Source organism: Olea europaea, chromosome 4, assembly GCF_002742605.1.
Source record: "Olea europaea var. sylvestris chromosome 4, O_europaea_v1, whole genome shotgun sequence".
In the NCBI taxonomy this organism is placed as follows: Eukaryota; Viridiplantae; Streptophyta; class Magnoliopsida; order Lamiales; family Oleaceae; genus Olea; species Olea europaea.
This window is the reverse complement of record NC_036240.1, coordinates 20710953-20732472: the sequence shown is the minus strand read 5'-3', so window position 1 is coordinate 20732472 and position 21520 is coordinate 20710953. Positions and strand designations below refer to the sequence as shown.

At 37.3% G+C, this 21520-nt stretch overlaps 1 protein-coding gene and 1 long non-coding RNA gene across 2 annotated transcripts; one reads left to right on the top strand and one right to left on the bottom strand.

The window, feature by feature from the left end:
* Positions 1–1192: 1192 nt before the first annotated feature.
* LOC111393993 lies at positions 1193–6583 on the bottom strand. Its single transcript, XR_002702535.1, has 2 exons — positions 4223–6583; positions 1193–3788 (listed from the first exon to the last, which is right to left on the bottom strand). It is a non-coding gene; the product is annotated as an uncharacterized LOC111393993 (long non-coding RNA).
* Positions 6584–13188: 6605 nt separating this feature from the next.
* LOC111393153 lies at positions 13189–13766 on the top strand. Its single transcript, XM_023018543.1, has 2 exons — positions 13189–13557; positions 13716–13766. Exons 1-2 carry the CDS (start codon positions 13189–13191, stop codon positions 13764–13766), a joined length of 420 nt encoding a protein of 139 aa, XP_022874311.1.
* The last annotated feature ends 7754 nt before the right edge of the window (positions 13767–21520 follow it).

Here is a 21520-nt window from a genome sequence, read left to right as displayed (position 1 = left end):
ATGAGTTCAAAATATATGAAATAAAAATAAATTAATAACATGAACTGAGAATATTTTTGTTTTCGTTTAAACACTTTTTTTAGTATTTTTATGTAAACTAGTCACATGCCCGTGCAATGTTTGAAGGTAATATTAGTGTGTTAAATGTGTTGAATTTTCTTAAATTACATCATTAACTCAATTTTTACTCGAAACGATTTTCAATTATCCAACTCTCAGTAAATGAATTTGTAATAAAAAAGCAAATTGATGTGAAGTTCAATCGAATGAAAGTAGGAAAACATAACAAAGACAGATGAAGCTAAAATCAAATATTGATTGGATTAGCCTGGACAATAAAGCAAGTAGGACATGTGGAAGAAAATAGTCACAAAGTGTAAGAAACTTTGCATTTTTTTAATCCCCACGATCAGTTTCTTTTCCCGTGCTTGTTAACCGTGTCTTTCCCTATCGATTTCTTGGATGTATTTACCAAGCATCCTCTTATTCTCCCTCACGAGCTCTTCAAGATCCAGAGAATAATATGCTTAGACAAGTTTTCCCTTCTCTCTTCTCTTATACCCGAAGATATAAAAATCAAAGAGGGGAAAATCATATACCACGCAATCAAAATAGTTACAATTAATTATGGAGAAGTGAACGAAATTGATGCTAATGATAGAGTTGCAAGCGACTTGCAGCGAAAAATTCCACGACTTCTAATGAGACATTAGTAATATCTGAATAGGCAGCAAGGGTACATCATTTGATAGTTCTTCCAACATCAACTGCTTGTAGAAAGAACCTAGTATCATTCAAATGTTACTTAGGCTTTGCTAATCCTATATCTCCAACACTACAGTCCTTTAAGAAGAGGATATAACAAAAGCTTATTAGGCATAGCTATTAGCGAAAGAACGATTATAAGTGAATCATAGATAACCTTTAAACTTGATCAACATATGATAGAAATTATAAAATAATCAAAAAGAACATCTAAAACAATGTTTGGAATGAGAGAAAGTTAGGTTCAACCAAAATCCATTCTTCCCATAGAAGTGAAGTTATGATGTATCAGAAACCTAGCTGTTACCTCCAACAAAAATTCAGAAGTGCTAAAGACACATTCAACAAGATTTCTAAGTATTGTGACCGCCAATACAATCCATTTTTTTAGAATTTTAAATAACAAAATACACAGCAATCCAAATGCTACAACTTGCAAGTTATAGTAATGCACTTATACCTTGCCGTCACTAGTTGGTGATCCACAGATTGAGTTCAAAGATATTTTCGAATCATCTCCAAATGAACAATTAGAACACAAGAATTAGTCCAACTTCTTCGCTTCTTTAGTACTATATTATGCCTATGATAAAAACTAATAGAATCAAAAGTATCAACATGGAGCTTGATGGCCATGCTTATATCCCAACCCATAAAAATCTTGATTCCTCAGAATGATACAAAATATAAATTACTACCAAACTAGAACTCTCTAACCACTTTGCTGGTCAATAGTTGAAGGTCTTATCAAAGGCAACAATTCCATCGAAAAGAGGATAGCAGACAATGATAATGGATACTTTCGGTACACAAACTAAAATAATGTGGATATGTAAAATGAAGTTGGAAATTCACTGTCGTGAAACATGGGGCAGTGTTGAGAGAATATGATCAATATTGTTTAGCTTCCCACAGCCACCATCTTTTGGACACAGGCTAATTGATGATTCATCTCAACCAATATTGATCAAGACATGAAAAGATACAAAAGAAGAAAATTGATTTATATGAGTAATTAAGAAAATAAAGCAATAAAAAATCCATAAATATTAATGACGGAACTTACCATTGTCATTGTTATATCTTTAATGAATCCTAGTGTCTGAAAAAAGAAACTCCTTCCCATTCTTCATCAAGGTAGAAGAACATAGAACAACTTATTAAGTTTCGAAATAAGAAAACTGCATATTTTCATGTAAAATGTACTTTGTAAGAACAAGAATAATCTATTATTCATATGAAATAACCTACACGAAAATGGAAGCAGGATAAATGCAATTTGATGCATCCATGAAAGAAACTATGTAACTATTACTCTAATGTGTGCATTAAAACATGTAATCCACAAATTGGAATGCACATCATCGCCAATAAGTGGCATTATATGTTAGGATGATTCACAAAGAACTTGACAAGACGATAGATAATCATCTCACCATATCGATATGCTCTCGTTGAACTTAAAATTAAAGTGGTAATCAGGAGCTTCTGAAGAAAATAATGTTTTCTCAATTCAAACACTAAGGTAATATTGGAGAAAGAAACCACATGAAATATGGACAAAAGGACATTGAAAAGACAGAAATAAAATTAAAAGGAAATCATTCGTTGAATGTCGAAGAACTCTTTTTATTTTTATTTTGAATATTTTAGAACTCATAGGTAGTAGTTAGAAAAGTATCTACGAAAACAATATGTTCTTATTCGAATGCCTACGGTGATAGGATATGAATAAAACAAATGGAACATTCAAACTTAAGCATACCTCAGATGTCAGGCCCGATTCAGTTCGCTTCATAGATGACAGTGGTGTTGACCCTGCTCATCCGTATGGAAGTGAAAATTTAATAGATAATCATACTTTTTGTTGTTGCAGATGTCGATAGTTGTTTCACAGCTTGAAACCTATTGAGATGATTTTCAAAAAGACCTAGAACTTTTTCTCCTTATTGATAAAACAACCAGATAAAGATCAGATCACAGAATAATGCAGCCATTTTGAGCCACATATATCCTTTAATTTTCATCAAAACCTCTGTATCCTTTTATAGACTTTAAAAAATTGAAAAACATGAGCAATGGACTCTCCAGAGATACAAATGATCCTCAAAAATCAAGATTGAATCTGTTTGAGATGAAATATATAAGTGAAGTTATCAGAATAACATAATCTAAAACTCAAAATGAAGTAGTAGAAATGAAAATTATAAGTGTTGTTAATTAATTAATCAATTTTTTGGTGTAGAAATAGTCTCCAACCTAAAAGACAATAGTCTTTCACTATTATTTCTCCAATTCTTACTTAAAATTATTAGTTTCTCCTGCATATATTGAATCTTGGTGCATTTCTCCTTATTCTACAACACCATTAATCGTGATGTTTTCCTGATTCAAATTGATATTTACATTCTTGTTCCTTGCTACTCCATGAATTTAAAGAAAAATCATCATAAGAATATAAGAAATTGCATGTTACACATGAAATTGCTTTGAGAAACATTACCAGTAAATGAATGAATTCGTAAAGTTACATTAGATAATAAATGCACAAAATTTAATCACACCTCTGTAAACTGTAATCAAAAGGTAGAGGGTGAAGAAGGGGCAAAATAAAGAGCTACTCCATTGGCACTGCAATTGTATTATTTTCACATAATCAAACCACCATGAAACCTTAAAGACAAAAATGTCACGCACCAGCACCAACGATAGTGTATTAAAAATAAGAAAATTTGAGAAGCTCACATGTCAAGAATCCAAAAAAGAATTACTTGTTGAAGTTGAGAGAATATCGAACATAGGAGCAAAAGTGAGAAAACCAGCTAGATCAAGTTACATCGACAATTAGTCAATAGTCTAACTTCACAGCAAATACATTGCAAGAGGACACCTCTTCTAGATATCTCCTTCAACAAATATTGTTGGATTCATCTGTCTTGTTAAAAGGAAGATTGGTTGATAAGGGAAACTGTTGTTGCTTATGAAAGAGTTAAGAGGGCCAGGTTGAAAATGGAAGTCTGAGACTGAAAAACAATGAACACAAAGAAGAAATTAGAGGAGCAAATTGAGTGCAAGTCGAACGAAACTGGGGAACTGAAAGTAAAAAATTCTAAATTGGAGGCTCATGTTTTGGAATTCGAAGCTACATTCAAAGAAAGAAGTCAATTTTTTGATTTGAGAAAACATTTTGAGGAAAACAAGTCGTTCTATTTGTCCAGAATTGAAAACTTTGAGGCTTAGGTGAACAATCTACATCTCAAAATATAAGGAAGTCTAGATTTCCTCAAGTTAGTTTACACTTTGGTTGTTCTTTTTTATCTATTTTTGTCTTTGTTATAGACAAACCGTTTTTGTAATCCCCTTCATGCTAGTCAATATAAAATAAATAGTGCACTTCAATGAAAACAACAGCTAAAAAAATAAAGAATAAAAGAATAAATAATAACGAAAATCATACGGTGGACAATGAATCTTGTTCAGATTGCACGTCGAACTGAGTACTTTTAATCGTCTCGCCAGCTCATTAGCATGGAGTATATTATCAAGTTTTGAGTGGCCATATGCAGCCTACTTGTTGTACTTGGATGTACACAATCAAAATCACATATAACAATATATCATCTTCCTTGAATTCATAACCTGATCCAAAAGATGAATTAGATAAGGAGATAGAATCAAATACCCTTCTTTATCATTAAGCCTATTGAAATGAATTCCTCTGCTATACATAAAGTGGATGTGCTAGAGGGATAAAGAGGAACAAAATGGTGAAATACTCTGTGATTTTACAACCTATAAAATGTTTAATTAAGATCGTGTTTGAGCCCCCATTTTATTATAAGAATCCATTTTGAAATAGAATGGAGAATGTGTGGTTAAAAATGAAAAAAAAAATTGGTTTACTTAATGTTATTTTATTGAAGAAACTGCGATTAAAAAGAAGAGATGGAGAAATGTATCTTGAAAATAATAGAGATCAAACAAGAGCTAAATGTGAGACGGCTTCTTTAATCAATAAGCCCACTAAAATGACAAAAGAATTCGACTTCTTTTATCATTGAACCGACTAAAATAATGAAAGGAGTATACTAAAATGGATGTCATATGTACATCATATTTAATCCTAAAATGATTATAATGACTAAAATGATGAAAGAAGTCGGCTAACTAAAATGACTTAATTTCATCACATCCTGATATGATCGCTAACAATCTGCTCAGAGCAATAAAAGACAGAAGAATGTGACCTGATAGTCTATTACCAAAAAGAAACACTACTTTCAGGTGGTGTAAGACTGAGACCTACCAGTATTTCGCTGGACAGCTTATTATCATTGAGGTAAAGAGATTTCAGATTTACAAGGCCAGAGAGTTGTGGAATTGATTGAGATAATGAGTTTTTTTTAAAACCATAAAACCCTAAGCTGATCCAACTGATTTAGGCTTTTCCCACCCTGTGTGCCAGTCAAATTTACTCTTTCAACCATGAGCTTGATGACCCTTCTATTCATGCATTTTTTAACCCCTTCCCACTTGCAGAAATCATTTCCTCCTCCCCATTGAAGAAAACACTATAGGTTATTACAACCCAATTACAGCCTTCAATGCAAGGATTGACTAATTCAGACATGCATTAGGAATTAATTAAATAAGAAATTGCAAATCGACACTTTGATGAATATTATTCTACAACTTACAGCAATAGCTGCAATAGGAGTCGTTATTCTCTCAATTGCTTCCAAACCTTCTCTTGTAAGGTTGAGTTTTGTGTGACCAAGTCACCAAGATCAGGTTCTATAATAGGAAACTAGCAATAACGACAAATGGCATCAGAAAGGAAGACTGAAAAAGGTAGGTTGCCTTTTCATCTCCTAGTGATATTTGCACAGCAACATAAATCAGCTAGTGAGACTGCCTTTTGTATGTGTCCATATGTAACAAATCAAAATTTATTGTCAACTAATAGAGCCATCAATAAGTAATTGTAAAACCACTAAATTAATACAATAATTTGTATCTACATCAAATCAAATCAGTTGGCTCATATACAAGCAGTAATTCAGAAATTACAAAATCCATGTCTGAGAAGGGCTCTTCCTCGAGATCAAGATCGCTACCAGTATCTTTTAAATCACGGTGCCTCATTACTGATTCCATGTCTTTCATAAATTGATCCACATCAAAATTCACAACTTTCATGTTTCTACTTTCCATTAAGAAGAACGAAGTAAGGTTAATTTTCATTCAACATGAATTGAATCCAATGAACAAAATCTTGAAATACAATTCACACGAAGATGGGGAGAATCTAAACAATTCAAATCTGAGTCCATGATATGAAACTGGAAACCCATAAATACACTCAAGTGCAGAGCAGATGTTTGATTTGGGCAATTTGTTCACAAACATTCAATAATACTTAAAAAATTAAATTTCATTTTTGAAAACGTAGACAAAACTGAAATATTAAATCTCTGCAAAATCATATGCTAATTTCCACATGAAACCCATCAAGAGATTCTCAATGTTGTCCCAAAAAAATTAAAAAGTGGAGAAAACGTAACTGTGTTCAATCAATTAAAACCCAGAGGAAAAAGGAACTGACAAAAGAAAATGGTAAGAATGTGAAATAATGTACACAAACACAAAAAATTGAACAAAGAATACACAACGAGAACATCAAAGGAACGGACTTTTGCTATTTCGAGTTCCATTTCTAACAAAAAAAAAATGAAAAAGAAAAATCGCAGATTGAACAATACAAGTGAAGAAACAGTAAGAAATATACAGTAGAGGAAAAAATTGAAGAAGGAAAGATTTTACTCACAGGTCGTATATGCCTCAGTTGCCTCGGGTTGTTTGGGATTTTTTTTTACTATCGAAATAGAAAGAGGGCGATTAGGGTAAGTGACTTATTTAGGTCACAAATATGATTTAAATACGAGAAAAATGATTGAATTGTAACTTAATCTTGTATAATTGTGAATTGTAGGAAACAACGATGAACAGAGTGAAATTCAGGTGAAAAGACGCGAAAAAGAACTAAAGTGATGCAAAGTAAAAGTTCAGGGACTAAAAGTGCAAATATTAAAAAGTTGATCCGATGAACAAATCGAGAAATCAATTAGGCTAATTGCCAAATTGAAGATTCCGTGGGGTGATGAAATGAAAAGAATGAAGAGAAGATGCTAAGAAGTGAAGGACGCAAGTTGGAGGACCAAAACGTAATTTCTCCATAGTAGATAGTACTATGCGACCGCATAGTATTATTTTCTATGCGGTCGCATAGTACCATATCGAAAGAAAAAAGGGGTGAAAAATTCCTTCTATGCGACCGCATAGAATTACTCTATGCGGTCGCATAGAACAAAAAGTTGAAGAAAATTTTGGTTTCTTTTTTTTTTCCGAAACTCTTATGGAAACAAAATTTTAGGATCCTATAATAACAAAAACTCGACCAGAACGAAAGGGACGCCATTTTTACATGTTTTTGGGAGATTTTGAAGAACAAAAAAGGGAGAAAACAAGAGACAAACACTGCGCCAATTGAAGATCGGAGTGAATATTGATTCGGGTGATGTCGTTTCTTCCAATACTTTTAAGTTTTGTCATTTTTAACATGTTAGGCTAAATTTATTAGTACTAGGAGATCGATGAACTTTGTAATACAACGTTTAATTTTTGTTTTGGATTTTTGACGTGTGTAAACACCAATTCCGGAATTGATTGATTTATTTCGTTTTTATTTTCATATAATTATTGTGCACGTAATTATATGAATGTGGTGACCTGTTTTATGCATTCAAAAGGAAGAAAATAGGTTCGACATAGTATAAATCGTCATAGGGTCCGATAAAGGATAGAAATATACCTCTATGCCTTGTGTGAATCAATTGATATTCGTGAATTATAATGCATGTCGGTATATTAGTATTCGTCATAGAAATATAGTCGAATCATATATTGGGATAGGTTTGGCATTGCTCGAGAGAGATTGCTAAATTAAAATAGGAATATCGATTCATCTTTTGTGGAATTGTGTGTCAAATTTGCATAAATAACTATTGAACGAGTATTTCTTGGGGATTCGTGATCCTAGTGAGTTAGAACATTCATTAATTCTATAAAATTTCAGTTAAATTGCATCCAAGTTACTTTGAACTTAATATAATCCTTAGTCAATAATTGCATCAACGATTACATTTTGTTAGTTAAATTACAAGAACGCAATTTGCTTGTCGTGTTTCGGTTAAGGTCATATTAGATTAATTTAAACTAACTCAATCCTCGTGGGATCGATATTTGGACTTATAGTCCATTTTACTACTTGTTAACGAACTGTACACTTGCGGTGGGTTTTGATTCGAAACAAATAATTTCGCGAACAAGTTTTTGACGCCGTTACTGGGGATTGAAATTTAGTTCTAATTTTATATTTTGTGACACTAATTCGAACTTATCTAGATTAGTAGTAGTTCGTTTACTAGGTTTAGTTTATTAATACTTCAATTTAATTCTATATTGATTTTGAAATCGCAGGGCTTGTATGCAAGGAGCACCTGATCAAAATTTGATTCGCATAGATCCAGAGATCGAACGCACATTCCGTCATAAATAAAGAGAAGCAAGAGTGACACAACAAATGGCTAACAAGCAAAATCGACGGGCAATTCCACTCAACGAAGGCATGTCAGTTGAAGATGATGGGAATACAGTACTTGGGGACTTCATGGCTCCGTTGGTGGTCCAAAGTCAATCTAACATTGTGTATCCTCCATTTGGGCAACCGAACTTCCAGCTGAAAACAAATGTGATTCAACTGTTTCAGAATGGGCATCAATACCATGGGATGGCTAGCGAAACCCACATACACACATATCCCGATTTCTGGATATGTGCCAACATTTCAGGCATCAGGGTATCTTGGACGATGCTATAAGACTGTGGTTGTTTTCACACACCTTACGGGATAAGGCACTTGAATGGTTGGTTTCGCTCCCCATTGCAAGCGTCGCCACTTGGAACGAGCTAGCCCACAAATTCTGCACCAAGTTGTTCTCGCCAGTAAAGGTAGCAAAAATGGGGCATGATATCTCTATTTTCAACCAAGGTGAGTCCGAATCATTTGAAGAGACGTGGAATCGTTTCAAGAATATGTTAAGGAAGTGCCCGCAACTTGGTTTTGACAAGAAGACACAAATTCGATTTTTCTTCACTGGACTACTTCCATCCTTCAAGAGCATGGTTGATTCCTCATCTGATGGGTCTATCTCCACGAGAACAATTGATGGAGCATGGGAGCTATTTGAGAGAATGGCAGCAACTTCAGCCATGTGGTCTACAGATCGAGTGGTTCAGAAGAGATCGCCAGGGGTTTATGAAGTAGATACTTATTATGCACTATCTGCAAAGATAGACTCTTTGTTCCATAAGGTTGAGAGCATTTCACAGACCGCTACTGCTAAACAAGTCAAGAAACCGAGTTGTGAAGAATGTGGAGCAGACCACAATACTGTTAATTGTCCAATTCTCGCACAAGGGGTCAAACGTGCAGATTTTGTGTAATGGGGTCAACGCCAACAAAATAACCCACATTCGGAAACTTTTAATCAGGGCTGGAGAAAACATCCAAACTTCTTGTGGAGCAATCAGAATCAAAACAGACCACAAGGTCAATATCAGCAGCAGGATAAAAAGCCACCATTGGAAGAGATGTTTGAAAAGTTCATGGTAACAACCAACCAGTACATGGAAGCCAATGATTAGTTTATGCGAAAGACAGATGCAACTCTTCAAGATCAGAGTGCAGCAATCAAAAATTTGGAGACACAAATAGGACAGATGGCAATCTCCATTACGGGTAGAACACCAGGAAATTTGCCCAGCAACACTGAAATCAACCCTAAGGAACACGCAAAGGCTATAACAACCAGAAGTGGAGTACAACTACCGGAGATACATGTCAAAAGATCGGTAGCTAGCAAGGAATCGGTACCAACCTCAGATGACGAAATTGTGGAACAAATTGGACAAACAACAGGGAATGTGGGCAAGGAGAATTCCAATACATCACGGGATGCCATTCCTATCAACCCTCATGAGTCTCCTATTTCGTTTCCGCAAAGATTGAAAAAGCACAAATTGGATCAGCAATACAGTAAATTTCTTAAAGTCTTCAAGAAACTACATATCAACATTCCATTTGCCGAAGCACTTGTTTAGATGCCAAGTTATGCAAAATTTCTGAAGGATATCCTCTTCAACAAGCGAAAGATAGAAGAACACGAAACAGTGATGCTAATTGAGGAGTGCAGTGCCAGAATCCAGAGAAAGTTGCCTCCAAAACTAAAGGACCCAGGGAGTTTTACTGTACCTTGCACTATTGGAAATTGTCATTTTGATAAAGCATTGTGTGATTTAGGTGCAAGTATTAATTTACTGCCTCTCTCTGTTTTCAGGAAACTCGGCTTGGGAGAAGCTAAGGCCACAACGGTTACATTACAGTTAGCAGATAGATCCCTTACACATCCAAGAGGGATCATTGAAGACATATTGGTTAAAGTGGAGAAGTTCATATTTCCAACTGATTTCCTTACCTTGGATATGGAGGAAGATAAGGATGTTCCACTTATATTGGGGCGGCCTTTCCTAGCTACTGGAAGAGCGATTGTTGATGTTCAGAAATGGCAGCTTATACCGAGGCTTGGCGAATAGCAAATCTCGTTCAACGTGTTCAAGGCAATGAAATTCCCAACTGAGTCAGACAGCTGTTTCCAGATTGATGTAATCGACAGAATAATTCAAGATACATTTCGACTACATCATCATTCCGATGCTTACGAAGCGTGCATTGCACATTCTCAATCCACTCACATTGATTCGAGTGAGATTGAAACATGTGCACGATTTTTGGAAACTAATCCGCCATACATGCGCAGACGCTATTTCGAAGAACTGGGAACCAGGACTACACAGTCAGTGTCATCTATTCAGCAACCTCCCGAATTGGAATTCAAGCAACTGCCACCACACCTGAGATATGCTTATCTGGGGGAATCTTCTACACTTCCGGTTATTATATCAAGTACGGTCAGTGAGGTGGAAGAAGAGAAACTACTTCGGGTGCTAAGGGAAACAAAATAGCCATTGGATGGTCGATTGCAGATATAAAGGGGATCAGTCAGTCGCTATGCATGCACAAAATACTCATGGAGGAAAAATTCAAACCAAGCATTGATGGTCAGCGGAGGTTGAATCCACACATGAAGGAAGTGGTTAGAGCTAAGGTATTAAAGTTGCTCGACGCAGGCATCATCTATCCAATATCTGATAGTGCTTCGAACTGTGACTGGATGGAGAGTGTGCATTGATTATCGCAAACTAAACGTCGCTACTCGAAAGGATCACTTCCCACTACCGTTCATTGATCAGATGCTGGAAAGACTAGCTGGGCATTCACATTATTGTTTTCTGGATGGATATTCCGGGTATAATCAGATTCCAGTAGCACCTAACGATCAGGAGAAGATAACTTTCACTTGCCCATACGGTACCTTTGCATACCGTAGGATGCCGTTTGGTTTATGCAATGCTCCTGCAACTTTTCAGCACTGCATGATGGCTATCTTCTCAGATATGATTGAGAAATTCGTCAAGATCTTCATGGACGATTTCTTAGTGTTCGGGTCTTCATTTGATGAGTACTTTGAGCATTTGAGTCTTGTGCTACAGAGGTGTACGGAGACTAACTTGGTATTGAATTGGGAGAAATGCCACTTTATGGTACAGGAATGCATCATGCTAGGACACAGAATCTCAGCAAAGGGTACTGAGGTGGACAAAGCAAAGATTCAAGTAATCGAGAAATTACCGCCACCTATATCCGTGAAAGGGGTTCGTAGTTTCCTCAGGCATGCCGATTTCTACAGAAGATTCATCAAGGATTTCTCAAATATTACTAAACCGTTGTGCTGTCTGTTGATGAAAGAGTCCACTTTTGAGTTCACAGATGAGTGTCTGCTTGCTTTTAACACTTTGAAGGAGAAACTGATCTGTGCACCCGTGATTATTACGCCAGATTGGAATCTACCATTTGAATTAATGTGCGACGCCAGTGATTATGCTGTTGGGGCTGTCTTAGGACAACGAAGAAATAAGATATTTCACGTGATTTACTATGCAAGTAAGACCTTGAACGAAGCTCAACTCAATTATGCCACTACAGAAAAAGAGCTCCTTGCCGTAGTCTACGCCTTTAACAAATTTCAGTCATATCTCGTGGGATCAAAGGTCATCGTTTACACAGATCACGTTGCTATCAAGTACTTAATGGAAAAGAATGATGCAAAACCCCGTCTCATTCATTGGATACTGTTGTTTCAAGAGTTTGACTTGAAAATCAGGGATAAGAAAGGCAGTGAAAATGTAGTGGCAGACCACTTATCTCAACTCAAGGCCACAGAACAGACAGAAACAGTGGAAATCAATGAAGTCTTCTCAGATGAACAGATTTTTGGTTTGGGAGAGGCACCCTGGTATACAAACATCGTTAACTACTTAGCCAGATCTATCATGCCGCCTAATTACTCCAGTCACCAGAAGAAGAAATTTTTCTCTGAATTGAAATATTATTTCTGGGAAGATCCCATCCTATACAGGCGGGGTGCAGATCAAATTGTTCGTCGCTGCGTACTTGAGGAAGAAGTGCCTTTGATATTAGAACATTGTCATTCATCTACATATGCAAGGCATTTTGGTACTTTAAAAATAGCAGCGAAGATCCTTCAATCCGATTTTTATTGGCCTACACTATTTAAAGATGCTTTTGAATTCGTGAAAAGGTGTGACCGATGTCAAGCATCGGAAATATATCCAGGAGAAATGAAATGCCTTTGAATAATATCCTGGAGGTGGAACTATTCGACGTTTGGGGGATCGACTTCATGGGGCCATTTCCCTCATCCTTCTCTAATCAATATATATTAGTGGCTGTAGACTACGTATCAAAGTGGGTAGATGCCGTTGCACTGTCTACCAATGATGGGAAGGTGATGATTGAGTTTCTAAAGAAACATATTTTTACCCGCTTTGGAACACCGAGGGCTATAATCAGTGACGTGGGCAAACACTTCTGCAATCGTTAATTCGAACAATTGTTGGCTAAATATGGCGTTAAACATCGTATAGCCACTGCATATCATCCCCAAACCAGTGGACAGGTCGAAGTGTCCAATAGACAATTAAAGCGAATACTTGAAGTCATAGTAAGTTCATCACGAAAGGATTGGTCTAAGAAATTGGACGACGCCTTGTGGGCCTATAGAACTGCATTCAAGACCCCCTATAGGAATGTTACCATATCGACTGGTTTTCGAGAAAGCATACCACTTACCTCTTGAGATAGAACATCATGCTTACTGGGCAATGAAGAAATTGAATATGGATTTGAAGGCTATGGGTGAAAAACGTCTCCTACAACTTAATGAGCTAGATGAGTTCAGAATGGAAGCCTACGAGAATTCAAGAATCTACAAAGAGCGCGCTAAGAAATGGCATGACATGCACATTCAGAGGTGTGAATTTATGGTGGGGCAGAAAGTGCTACTCTACAACTCTAGGCTTAAACTGTTTCCAGGAAAACTGCGATCGAAGTGGTCTGGTCCGTATACTATTACACAAGTTTTTCCACACGGGGCAGTTGAGATCACTCACGATAGCAAGGGGACATTCAAGGTCAATGGACAGCGTTTGAAATACTATTGGGACGGCGATTTTTCAAAGGAAAAGTCTACAGTTCATCTTTGCCCATCAGAATGAAGCAACACGGTATAGTCGAGCTATCGACTATAAACTAGTGCTGAGTGGGAGGCAACCCACTGTATCCTTTTATTCGCTTATTTTCCATGTTATTTTTAAAATTATTTCATTCCTGCATTTGCATTTGTTTTTAGGGTCATCGGTTGTTCATGCATGTTACTTGGATCGAACTTGCATCCCCATAATTTCCTAGGCATTACACACATGGTAGTTGAGTTTGAAACGATGTTGAGTGTTTGAGAGCACGGTTCACGTTTTTTTTTAAAATAATAATAATATAAATTTTATGAGGAAAATATTTTTCTTTGCATTTTAGTGTTAAAAAAAAAAACCACATAGATTAGTACTATACGGCCGCATAGTAGATCTCGGTCATGGTTTTAAACCATGACCGAGACATTTTTCCCCATTTCCCCCTAATTTCCTCCCACACCATTCTCACTACTCTCCTACACACATCAACACGCCGAGCTTCACTCGACACCCCACCCCATTTACTCCATCAATCAACATTCCACGCATCCCGTGCGAAGTCTAGGTATGTTCCTCTTTTCTCTTTCTATGCATATGTCTTCTCTATTTTGTTTCGCCATGAGAATATGCTATTTAAACCTGATTGTGGAGGATGGGCAATGCTTTTCGTTGGTTTGGTGTATGTTACATTTGGTTTGTGTGGGGATTGGTGGAACATTGTCACTTTGGTATTGTGTAGGTTCTTTTTCAATCTTGCATCCTACGTGTTCAATGAATTGCCTACGTGACAATTGAAGTGCATATTGCGCAATTCTGCACTGGACATTTCGAGTACATGCATTCCTATATATGTGAAGCCCAATTGCCATCAAAATTGAGCTCGACACTCTCACGCACCAACCACTCACACATTAAGGCACAAGTGTTAGATTCACGTCACCTCATCGCACCCACTTCGTCCCTTGCGTTAGGTACCCGTACGACGTCCAATGAGCTTGAAATTTGAATATGTGTCACTCGACACTACATACTTTCATATGCCCGGAGGTTTCTCGGGAAAATTTCAAGTTTTCTCGATGATGTCCGGGGGCGAACCTACACACTTAATCATCGGATTACTTGATTCATTTTGGTTGTTTGGACCTATGTTTGTGTGTAACTTGTTCTTTTACCTTCCTTGGACGTTCTTGAGCATGTTTTCTTGACATTTGCGTGCTACCACATTCACAACCACTTGAACGACCGTGTATCACATCACTTCTACCTTGCAACGCATAAGCACATGGCATGTCACGGCACCCTACGTCCCACACTTTCCACTATTAATTAGCATATCAAACGAAGTCCATTTGCGTTGAAATTTGAACATGTGGTAGATCTCACTGAATACTCTCATATGCCCGGACCCTGCCCGGGGGAATATCGATATTTCTCGACGATGTCCGGGACCGAACGTGCGCACTCGATCATGGATATGATTTTTTTTACATGTGTTTGTTATGGCCTATCTTTCCAATTTTTCACCTCAGGATTCTCTTCACACATCCCTCTTTATCATATTTTGATACGAATGCACCATGGTACTCTATATGCTTGTTGAAGCAAGTTTGGGGGGTTTGTAAACTATTTGTCTCGCTTGCCTCATTCCCCCTATCGTTTTCATTCCTGCAATTTACTAACTATTGTATCTTTAACTTTGCAGGATGTCCCCAAAGCGTACATCAAAGGGAAAGGAGAAAGTTGGTTTCACATCTGGCACAGCCCGGACTAGGGAACCCGAAGGGGGAGTCAGGCGTTTTCTTTCTTCCGACCAAGCAGCCCGCTATGCCAATGTTATCCGAGAATGGGCGGTTATCCCCGAAAGACCAGTTAAATTGGAAGATTTCCCGGGTTTTGAACTGGTTTATCTCGTCCACAACTGCGGGTGGGAGAAGGTGATTGAAAGACCACACCCAGTCTATGAAAACTTGGTGCGGGAATTCTATGCAAATTTCAATGCTAAAATAGACACACCGGGATCCGACCATTTGCATCAGACTTGGGTTCAGGGCAAATGGATCATGTTTTCAGCTGAAGTAATACATGGCTACTATCAGCTCACCTGGACAAATGTAGTCTCATTCCCGCATGATTTCAACTGGGTTGAAGTGGCTGAAGTTTTATTGGGACGGGAAAATGCTTGGCCGTTCCATACCGCTGATTGGTATCAGATTGACCTCACTCCGTCTATCGCCATCCTTTGGTTATTCATCTGCTACAATATCGAGCCGATCTCCCATCGGACGACATTCATCGATCAGAAGGCTTTATTTACCACTTAGTTCGGGGGAACAAAATTAACTTGGCCACCTATATTTACAATCAGATACACATTATAGGCGCATGGGGTGATAGGCACACATCACTGATATTCCCAAGCCTGATAAGTGGAATTTGTAGAGCAGCTGGCATACAAGTTCAGCCAGGAGAGGCACCGGAGAAACCTAGTCCTTTTATCAAACGCCTCAAACTCGAGGCCCAGGATCGCGCCAGGATTAAACATCACCAGAAATTGGAAAACGAGCACCGGCGACAGCAACAGGGTGCAGAGGGACAAGTAGCTACAGACTTTGAAATGCCACAGGCTCCAGCACCACCAGTTGACGTAGACACCCAGTTATTGCGGCAGATGTTTGCTACTATGACTGGACACGACCGAGACATGCAGCAGCTTCAACAAGCCTTTGGGGCATTGACTACCACAATTCAGCAGGTGCAAACAGATATGGCATCTGCACGAAACTTTGCATCCACTGCCAACAGTGAATCCATCGCAGCACGCCGACAGATGAGTACCTTTGATTGGCATCTAGGCATGTAGGTTAGCCGGATGAACGGTGTACAGTGGCGGGTGAATGAGTCTTGGGACCATCTAGGGAATTTGGAGATGAGGGTTTAGGCCATGCAGATGGAGCAGACCCAGCAGTCTACCATGTTGAGGGAGATCTTGTCTCGCCTTCCCTCTCCTCCTGGCGATGATGATACCGGGTCCAACTTTCCTTCCTAGCCACTATTTTGATCAGGAGAGTATTGTTTATCCCATTTTGATTCTTCATCTTCATTTTGTCTTTAAAAATTCTGTCATTAATCTTTTGTTAATCTTACATTGAGGACAATGTATTACTAAGTTTGGGGAGGGTGACATAATTTATTTCACATCTTTATCTATGTTTATCATTACCTGTTTTTTTTACTATTGCATGCATGATGAGTGAAAAAAAATAATAAAAAGAAAAGAAAATATATATATATATATATATATATATTTGCATTCTATTCAGTCTGTTTTAATTTTCTTCATGCATGCTTGTGTGAGTTTAATAACCTCGTTCGCTATGATGTCATTATTAGACTAGTTGAAATTACAAAATTTTGGATCTGGTGTTAATTAGACTAACTGATATTCGTTGATGCAACACTTAACATTATCTATGCATGCTATTCATGCTTGACATGTTGGACGAATGAATGGATTTTGAGCATAAAGTAGGAAAAGAATGATAATCCTCTATTGAGTTAACCCATAAACTACCTAAAGACAATTTGGTGATAGTTGAGTTATTATAGGAAACCATTGAGATGAGTGGAGGTTCTGTGCATAAAATTTATTGTGTGGATTGCCTAGACCAGTGGGGTGAAGATTAGGTGAAAATCTTAAATTAGGGGTTGGTTTTGAAAACTAAGTGTCTAGAACAAAAAGGGCATAAAATAAATTTGAGCGAATAAGACACTTTTTCCATGCCTTTATGACTCGAGCAAGTAAGCTTGTAAGGATATTTCAAAATCTGGTACCCTAAGGTCAACTGGCTTGAGAGTCACCGGCCTAAAACTTGCTAAAAGGGTCACATAGAAAGAAAGAGGGAAAGAGGTTAATAAAAAGTCATATGATCGAGCCTTCATAACTCAAGTGAATATGCCTGCAAGGGTTTAAAACTTGGTGCCCTAAAGCCAACTGGTTTGAGAGTTATCGACCTAAAGCTCGCTAACGGGGTTGTATAGAAAGTAAATAAGAAGATGATATATAAAAAAAAATAAAAATGGAAAGTGAAAAAAATATATATAAAAAAAAGAGAGACAATAATATGAAGAAAAGTCCTTAGACATTTGGTTGAGGAAACTATACCTTTAAGGCGAGGCAAGTAACCTATTTTAATCTTGAGTGTCGAAGTAATCAAATATGGGAGAGCCTTCACTTGTTGAAATGTAAACTTGTGATAGTGAGATTAATCCAAACTACGAGAAGGAGAGGACTACAGCTATGTAAACTCCTAATTTTAAAACACAACCCCAAGATAATTCAATGATAATAATAAGTTTGGGGGGTGTGCATCTCTCGAGCGAGCAAGGATACTTTTGACCACTTGGGGTCAGGACTCAAACTCATCATGAACCCAATACGTTAGCATGAATTCACACACACACGTCAAGTATACATTTGAAAGGTAGAGGCTAATGTCATGTTTGCACAGATAAATTTTTAAATACTCAGTCCAATCCTGAGCCACAACAGGGTATTAAGCCCTGTTTGTTCATAATTAAGTCACTATCGTATTTGAGGACAAACAATAATTCAAGCTTGGGGAGTTTGATAAGTGTATTATTGCACACTTATTTAGGTCACAAACATGACTTAAATATGAGCAAAATGATTGAATTGTAACTTAATCTTGTACAATTGTGGATTGTAGGAAACAACGATGAACAGAGTAAAATTCAGGAGAAAAGACGCGAAAAAGGAATAAAGTGACGCAAAGTGAAAGTTCAGGGACCAAAAGTGCAAATATCAAAAAGTTGATCCGATGAACAAATCGAAAAATCAATTAGGCTAATTGCCAAATTGACGATTCCGTGGGGTGATGAAATGAAAAGAATGAAGAGAAGATGCTAAGAAGTGAAGGATGCAAGTCGGAGGACCAAAACGCAATTTTTTCATAGTAGATAGTACTATGCGACTGCATAGTATTATCTTCTATGCGGTCGCATAGTACCATACCGAAAGAAAAAAGGGGTGAAAAATTCCTTCTATGCAGTCGCATAGAACAAAAAGTTGAAGAAAATTTTGGTTTCCTTTTTCTTCCGAAACTCTTATGGAAACAAAACTTTAGGGTCCTATAAAAACAAAAACTCGACCAGAATGAAAGGGACGCCATTTTTACATGTTTTTAGGAGATTTTGAAGAACAAACAAGGGAGAAAACAAGAGGCAAACACCGCGCCAATTGAAGATCGGAGTGAATATTGATTCGGGTGATGTCGTTTCTTCAAATACTTGAAGTTGTCCTTTTTAACATGTTAGGCTAAATTTATTACTACTAGGAGATCGATGAACCTTGTAATACCACGTTTAATTATTGTTTTGGATTTTTGACGTGTGTAAACACCAATTCCGGAATTGATCGATTTATTTCGTTTTTATTTTCATATAATTATTGTGCACGTGATTATATGAATGTGGTGACCTGTTTTATGCATTCGAAAGAATGAAAATAGGTTCGACATAGTATAAATCGTCATAGAGTCCGATAGAGGATAGAAATATACCTCTATGCCTTGTGTGAATCAATTGATATTCGTGAATTATAATGCATGTCGATATATTAGTATTCGTCATAGAAATATAGTTGCATTATATATTGGGATATGTTTGACATTGCTTGAGAGAGATTGCTAAATTAAAATAGGAATATCGATTCATCTTTTAGGGAATTGTGTGTCAAATTTGCATAAATAACTATTGAACGAGTATTGTTTGGGGATTCGTGATCCTAGTGAGTTAGAACATTCATTAATTCTATAAAAATTCAGTTAAATTGCATCCAAATTACTTTAAACTTAGTATAATCCTTAGTCAATAATTGCATCAACGATTACATTTTGTTAGTTAAATTACAAGAACGCAATTTGCTTGTCGTGTTTCGATTAAGGTCATATTAGATTAATTTGAACTAACTCAATTCTCGTGGGATCGATACTTGGACTTATAGTCCATTTTACTACTTGTTAACGAACCGTACACTTGCGGTGGGTTTTGATTCGAAACAAATAATTTCGCGAAGAGTAAGGAAAAGAGAAAATAAGTATCCAAGATATCCAAAAGCAGAACATAAAGAGAGGGAGCAAAAAACAATGATACAGAAGCCGACCTTGGAACGAACTCAAGCGTCTTAGTGTTGAGCTGAGTACCAACAGATGCAAGGTTGCTTTCAAAGAAGAAGGAAGCAGAACTCGAAGAGATGAAGCAAAAAACGATGATACAGAAGCTAACCTTGGAACGAACTCAGGCGCCTTAGTGTTGAGCTAATTGCCAACAAATGCAATGTTGCTTTCAAAGAAGAAGGAATGAATTTAGGGGTTTGAAATGGACCGACAGTAAATAATTGCTTTTGTAGGGAGATATTTACAGATGAATAGAAGGAAACCAGTTGGTGAATAGTGTTGAACCAGATGAGTGTGAAACCTCGGTTTCAAGAATGAACAGTGGAGGTTTGATCCTCTATTTTAAGTAGATGGAGATATCGAAATAGAAAGAGGGCAATTAGGATAAGGAAAAGAGAAAATAAGTATCCAAGATATCCAAAAGCAGAACACGAAGAGAGGGAGCAAAAAACAATGATATAGAAGCTGACCTTGGAACGAACTCAAGTGCCTTAGTGTTGAGCTGACTACCAACAGATGCAAGGTTGCTTTCAAAGAAGAAGGAAGCAGAACACGAAGAGATGGAGCAAAAAACGATGATACAAAAGCTAACCTTGGAACGAACTCAGGCGCCTTAGCGTTGAGTTAATTGCCAACAGATGCAATGTTGCCTTCGAAGAAGAAGGAATGAATTTAGGGGTTTGAAATGGACCGACAGTAAATAATTGCTTTTGTAGGGAGATATTTACAGATGAATAGAAGGAAATCAGTTGGTGAATTGTGTTGAACCAAATGAGTGTGAAACCTCGGTTTCAAGAATGTACAGTGGAGGTTCGATCCTTTCTTTTAGAGCCTCTTTGGACCCGATTTTTTTACTCAAAAAATTGATTTTTTGATCGTTATTTCACTATTTTAGCCGTCATATTTGATTTCTTCTCTCACAGGTGGATCCCACTTTTCTCTTAACGGTCAAAAAATCAATTCTCAAAATTACTCCCAAACAGGCTCTTAGTTTATCTTTGCTTTCGAAAATATATTTTCAGAAATACTAGATCAAACACATTTTTAGTGTTCTGCAAAATTGAAAATTGAAAATAGCTTAAACCAACAAATCAAACATACCCTAACATTTCCAAAAAGCACCGAACAATTGCCACCACTATCAACATCGCCACCACTATAACACCAATAGCATCCACGTCCCATCCCACCACTCCAAAGCACCGCACCACAGCCAACAACCTCCAACAACGTCAACCATCAACATCACCACCACTGTAACACCAACAATAACACCATCACCACATAGATTGCCACCACTCAAAACCATCACCACCACTACATAGATCACCATCCAAACCCCACCCAAACCTCTACAAATCGCTACCACACAAGTACCATCACCACCATTACACAAAAATACCATCTAAACCCCAAAAATTGCCACCAACCCAAACTGCCTCTCCTTTGTGCACACTTGTAAAGAGTTGTTGAAGAGTTTGATCTACTTTGTAGTGTCATCTCACCACCGCAACTTAAGGTGATTCGCGATCATTTCACCATCACAACTCACAGTGGATCTGATGCAGAAACAAGAGAGGATACGAGAGGGAGGAGCTGGCTTCGTTGGACTAGAGAGTGGTTACGGCGACATTGCTTCGATTGGCTTCACTCCAGCGCCGACAATCTCACTTTATTTTCCCACCGTTGATAGTCAGTGGTTGAGAGGTGAGAATAGAGAGAAAAGTGAGGTAATTTAGGGTTTAAAATTAAGATTTGTTAGATTAATTATT

What these genes read in the sequence shown, in the direction of transcription:
- LOC111393153 (XM_023018543.1), top strand. Translation starts at nt 13,189, where the DNA reads ATGAAGAAATTGAATATGGATTTGAAGGCTATGGGTGAAAAACGTCTC. An exon ending in TTTCAAAGGAAAAGTCTACA is followed by an intron (nt 13,558 to 13,715) that starts GTTCATCTTTGC and finishes ATTTGTTTTTAG; the next exon opens with GGTCATCGGTTGTTCATGCA.